Source organism: Camelina sativa, chromosome 12 (assembly GCF_000633955.1).
Source record: "Camelina sativa cultivar DH55 chromosome 12, Cs, whole genome shotgun sequence".
Taxonomy (NCBI): Eukaryota; Viridiplantae; Streptophyta; class Magnoliopsida; order Brassicales; family Brassicaceae; genus Camelina; species Camelina sativa.
Window position 1 is genome coordinate 1,404,980 of NC_025696.1, and position 6,000 is coordinate 1,410,979.

Genomic DNA, 6,000 nt, shown 5'->3' on the forward strand with positions numbered 1-6,000 from the left:
GGATATACGAATGTACAATACATAATACATGAGTCTAGCTGTATATTCTTCACGCAAGTGTACACATGATTGTCTATCTCTAATCAGACTTATGCGGTTTGGGTCTTTTATTTAACCGGATATTCGTATATTTAGATCCGGTTCAATTACAATTCCATCTTTTTCAAAATTCCTGTGATAGAAATAACTTGTAACATGCATGGTTTTAAGGGTATAACTATGCTCACATACGTGCAAGGATATGCAGTTCAATCATTGGATTTGTACATGAACTGGAAAATCGTGCATCGGTTCCTCACCGTATACATGACTAAGACAAGAGACGTATTTATAAACCATATATTTAGGGTTTTTGACTAAATTGGAAAAACAATCAGAATGACAAGAAATCTAGGATTATTGATTAAAACTCTGATTTGAAATATATACCCAAAAAAAAAATCTATCCTGGGTGGTCCTAGTCTTATAGTGAGCTAAAACATAAAAGAACTCGGAGCCATCAAAATCAATGGTGACATGATCTTTAAAAATAAAATTGAAGCCGGATTCGCGAATATTATCCTTAATTTTTAATCTCATAACCCATAAATACGATTAATATATAGTTAACTTTAGTGAAATAAAAGCACGCCACTATAATACAAAATGAACGACGAACCGTTAGAGCATGATTAGTGGGGATTGCTTTCATTGTTTCTCTTGTAAATGAGGCCCAAAAACCTAATTAAAAATTCATTTTTCGTCTGTTAAAAAGAGTATCGATTCCAGGGGAAGGAATTTGAGTAACGTAGTAGCAACGCTACGTGGCATATTATAATTCGTTGATGCTAAAATATAAAAGAAATTTTTTCTTTTTTCCATTTTCTTCTTTCTTTTTTTCCCGATCGTCTCTCTCTCTTCTCTCTTGGTCAATCGCTGATTTATCTGAAAACTGATAAAATCAATCGATTCACCTCTAATTGTTTGATTTTTCCGGCTTAAACTAGAGGGTTGTTGGTGTATGAAACCGATGGCTTTTCCGGAGCTCTGTTTGATGTTCTAAATTATTATTTTTTCACAAACGATTCAATGGTTGGTGTGACTATCGCAGATGCATCGGTTTGTAAGTTGTTAGGTTGAAAAAAATTCTATCGTGTTTTGATTTCCGATGAAGCTTGTGTAGGCTTTGTTCTGTCTAATTAATTTCTCTTTGCATGGATCTGTTCTGTGATCTTGTGTAGAATTTAGGGTCTAGTGTGCCAAAAAATTGTAAGGCTGGACAAATTAAAAAGCTTTTAGTTTTGATTGATTATATCTCTGGTATTATTATTTTGCAGGGGCTTATTCGCTTGGGAGGTTTCTTTTTCTGCCTTCATTTGGTCAAACAGGTGCTGGTGGGAGGCTTTTGCCACCGCCTCTTAGTATGTTACAGGTAATTCACAGGATCTAACTTTTCTTTTGAACATTAGATACCAAAGGGATATGTTTAAGAGTATAATTTATCAGCCTAAACCATATCTCGCTGAAGCTCACATTCTCACATTAGGTTCTTGGTCTTAGCATTGTTGAGGTACCTTTAGGAGTTTGTGTACGACTGCTTGATGGGTGCTAGTAGTGAGTTTTCAAGCTGCTAGTGTGTTCTGTTTTTAACAAGATGGTTGAGCAGGGGTTCTGTTCTAGTTTCAGTTGTTTAAACAGGTTATTGTGGTGAGTCTACAATGGTATATACTGTTAGTGAGATTCACTACAAGTTGAATGAAAGTGCTTCAGGTTAGAAGCTAAGATGATTCTGTTTTTTTCTATATATGATTCAAGTATATCAAAACAGCAACCCTTGTATTATTGTTCTTCTTTACGCAGTTGCTGGGCAAGTATGAGCTTAAAACAACAACCTTTGTATTATTGCTCTTCTTTACGCAGTTGTTGGGCAGGTATGAGCTTAAAACAGCAACACTTTTGAATATCAGACTTACCTTTGGAAGGAATGAAAGCAATAAACATCATTTGTGATGTGTTCAGGAGGGTGCATCTGAAGTAGATCTCAGCATCCTTCCCAAGTACAGGTTTCAGAGGATGAACAATGATGAAAAGGAAAGTGACGGTGTAGGACTGCTGTATATGTCTGAGTTCATATGTTTCTACCAAAGTCTCCAACAGCTACAACTAGTAGAACAAACGGTAATCTCTAATTTTATTATTTAATAGAACATAAAGCCTCTTTGACTCAGCATCATAAAGGAGCTTCGATTCCTGCAGATGCAACAAGAGGGTGCTTAGATGGATTCAAATGGTTCAACTCAACCCAACCAAACAACAATGTACTTCTCGTTGGTCTTTTGTCTAGTCTTGCCACTACCTCTTCTGCTTTCCAAATTTTGTAAAATATATTTAATATTCCGAATATTGTAAATTTTTTTGTTTTATATTTTATGTAATAGAAATAATTTAAACAATTGTTTGTCATTTTAGATTATTAAAATTTGTTAATTAATAAACATAAATAACGTTCATGATACACAAATGCATGATATTTTGGAAAAATACTTGATTTAGCATATCTGACAAAAATTTAATGTAACCGCACAATAAATCTTATTCTGAATTTTGTTTAATATGTTTAATATTTCGAATTTTATAAAATATGTTTACTATTCTGAATTTTGTAAAATATGTTTAATATTCCAAATTTTATTGTTTTCTATTTTATGTAATATAAAAAAATTAAATAATTGTTTTGTCATTTTAGATTATTAAAGTTTGATAATGAATAAACACAAATTAAAAAATTATTATTTAAATGTTTGAGTAACTTTCTTTAGGTTCTCTAGTAATGAGGTGATTTTGCTTAAGTTCTCTTAGGGTTGCTTTGATTAATTTAGTATTAATTATATAATTATTTAATATGAGAGTAACTTAGAGAGTACCCAGCACTAATGATGGTCTAACGTCTATGTAGAGGTTAAAAGATACATTGATGGATAGCCTCACATGCACGAATTAAACATGCATGGTTTATTAATTAAATACATAGACTCTTTACCTAATTTTTGTCATAATATAAGATTAAAGGAATAATGTTCTGTTGCAAAAGCAGTCTATGCTTTTTTTTTAAGGCATATATACGACAGAGGTGGTTGAGCTAAGTTCTTGACCCACATGCACATCTTTTGTAATTTTTTTTGTTTTTCGTGTCGTCCGCACATGTTTGATCCCACAGAATGGAAAAGAAAGTCGAATTAACCTTTTGTATTTGTATTGACTACCTTCGGCCTCTATTATATAAGTTACGATTCATCTCATCACAATCAAGAAAAACATAGAAGAAAGAGACCCAAAAGAAAGATGTTTCAGTTTTACTTTCTCCTGATGACTGTCATCTTCCCTTTACTTTACCTAGCGTACAATTTTAGTTCTAAAAGGCAACGTTACAACATTCCACCTGGTCCTCCGGGTCTCCCTGTTGTCGGACATCTCCACCTCATAACAAAACCACTCCTCCACCGTTTCTTTCATGGCTACACCAAAAAGTACGGTCCCATATTCACCCTACGCTTCGGCTATCGCCGTGTCGTCGTTATATCGTCTTACCCTCTAGTTAAGGAATGTTTCAGCGGCCCAAACGATATCATTTTGTCAAACCGGCCTCTTTCCATGACTAACAAATACATTGCTTACAATCACACCACCATCGGAACTTCCCCCTACAACGAACATTGGAGAAACCTCCGGCGTATCAGCTCCGTGGAGATCCTCTCCTCCCACCGCCTCGCAAGCTTCCTAGATATCAGGAGAGACGAACTCCGTCGGATGCTCAGGAGACTCGCACGTGACCATACCACCAACGGTAAACTCGATTCTTTCAAGAAGGTCGAACTCGAACCACCCTTGTCGGATTTAGCACTCAACAATATCGTGAGGATGGTGACGGGGAAAAGATACTACGGCGATGATGTTCAGGACAAGGAAGAGGCGGAGATATTCAAGAATCTCATCATAGATATTTTCGAAAACAGCGCTGCAAATAACCCTAGCAATTATTTGCCCTTCTTGAGATTCTTGGGGAGCAAGTACGAGAAGCAGGTGAAACGTATCGGCAAAACAGTAGACAAGACTTTGCAGCGTCTCCTTGACGAGTGTCGGAAAGACAGGGAAGGAAACAGTATGATCAATCACTTGATGTCTTTGCAGGATCAAGACCCTGAGTATTACAACGACGTAACCATTAAAGGGTTAATGATGGTAATACGTAATTATATAAAAGCTATATATATATTAGTTATTCATCATATTTCATTAAGTGATTATAATTGGTTACATGACCTTTATATTATACGTAACATATGTTTTAAATTAGTATGGATATCAAGTTAATTATACCATCCTTTTCATGAATGAACTGCATGCAGGCTATGATAATCCCTGGATCAGATACTACTTCAGTTACGATCGGATGGGTTATGGCAAACTTGTTGAACCATCGGAACGTGTTGAACAAAGCAAGAGCGGAGATCGATGAAAAGATCGGACAAGACCGTCTCATTGACGAAGAAGACATCTCTGACCTCCCTTACCTTCAAAATATTGTGTCAGAGACATTCCGGTTAAACCCGGTGTCTCCGGTCTTGCTCGCTAGGGAAGCTTCCAAGGACATAAAAGTCGGTGGGTATGACATACCAGGTGGCACAACAGTCTTGGTCAACGCGTGGGCCATACACAGAGACCCGGAGCTCTGGCACAATCCAGAAGAGTTTTATCCTGAAAGATTTAATGGGAACAAAATAAAAATTGATGGATCCGTAGACAGTGTTCAAACTCTAATGCCATTTGGGAACGGTCGGAGATTGTGTCCTGGTGCTGGACTCGGGCTGAAGACTGTGACGTGGACAGTAGGAGCAATGGTCCAATGCTTCGATTGGGAGACTATGAATGGTGAAAAGGTGGATATGGAGGAATCTCGTGGGATTGTGATGCGAAATCTTAAGCCTATACGAGCTATGATCCGACCTCGACCAATTATTTATAAACTTGTTGCTGAGGCAACTTCTTAAACCGTATAGTTTAATCAGAGTTTGACGGCAGTTCTATCATCTACGCGACGATAGACCAATTGCCAACAAATAATAATGTGAAGTTCTGACCAAGGTTGATGATTTCGCCAAAGCAAAGTTTTTAAAAAAAAAAAAAAAAAAATAGACAGTAGTACAATTTCCTTTTAACACGTGTAAGCTTACAATTTTCTCGATTGCATGTTAATTTGTTTTATCTGTTTTTGTCCTCAAGTAATAATATTTTATGTTCTAATAAAAAAATGCGTTTATTTTTGATAATATTGTTACATAATAAGTTTTTCTATAGTTTAAGATCCATGTGTTACAAATTTTTTTTTTTCGTAACACGTGTATAGAAAGAAGCTTACAATTTTCTCGGTTGCATGTTTATTTGTGTTATCCGTTTCTGTCCGTTCTCGATCACGTTTTTGATAATATCTATTAAATTTGGGTTTATCTTGGCCTTCTAACTAAAAACCAATTAGTAATTAGTAGATTGACTTTAACCCTTTATATATTAATGATAGTCCCTTCAAAATTCAAATGTGGGACTTGGATTGTATCCAACAATCCCCCCTTCAATCCAAGGACCACGCCTCCTCGAGATGACAACTCCATCTCGAACCGATCCCACTTGGACCGATAATAAACCCTTTCTTGGGCCCCATTACTCGGGTTGACAAGAGGCATGTTCTTATCCACTTTTCTAAATCCACCAGGATTTTTAACCTTGTGCACTGATACCATGTTAAATTTGGGCTTATTTTGGGCTTCTAACTAAAAACCAATTGGTAATTAGTAGATTGACCCTAACCCTTTATATATTAATGATAGTCCCTTCAAACTTCAGATGTGGGACTTGGATTGTATCCAACAATCTCCCCTTCAATCCAAGGACCACGCCTCCTCGAGATGACAACTCCATCTCGAACCGATCCCACTTGGACCGATAATAAACCCCTTCTTGGGCCCC

At 36.4% G+C, this 6,000-nt stretch overlaps 1 protein-coding gene across 1 annotated transcript; it reads left to right on the forward strand.

Annotated features, from left to right (window-relative positions):
* LOC104729427 (cytochrome P450 81F1-like) lies at positions 3,174-5,146 on the forward strand. The gene is made up of 2 exons (XM_010448362.2): positions 3,174-4,218; positions 4,386-5,146. The coding sequence occupies exons 1-2, from the start codon at positions 3,322-3,324 to the stop codon at positions 5,025-5,027; spliced, it is 1,539 nt and encodes a 512-aa protein (XP_010446664.1). The 5' UTR covers positions 3,174-3,321; the 3' UTR covers positions 5,028-5,146.

Bases quoted from the DNA above. Each gene is read 5' to 3' on its own strand.
- LOC104729427 (XM_010448362.2), top strand. From the start codon at position 3,322: ATGTTTCAGTTTTACTTTCTCCTGATGACTGTCATCTTCCCTTTACTT. The intron at 4,219-4,385 runs GTAATACGTAAT...AACTGCATGCAG, and splicing joins CCATTAAAGGGTTAATGATG to GCTATGATAATCCCTGGATC.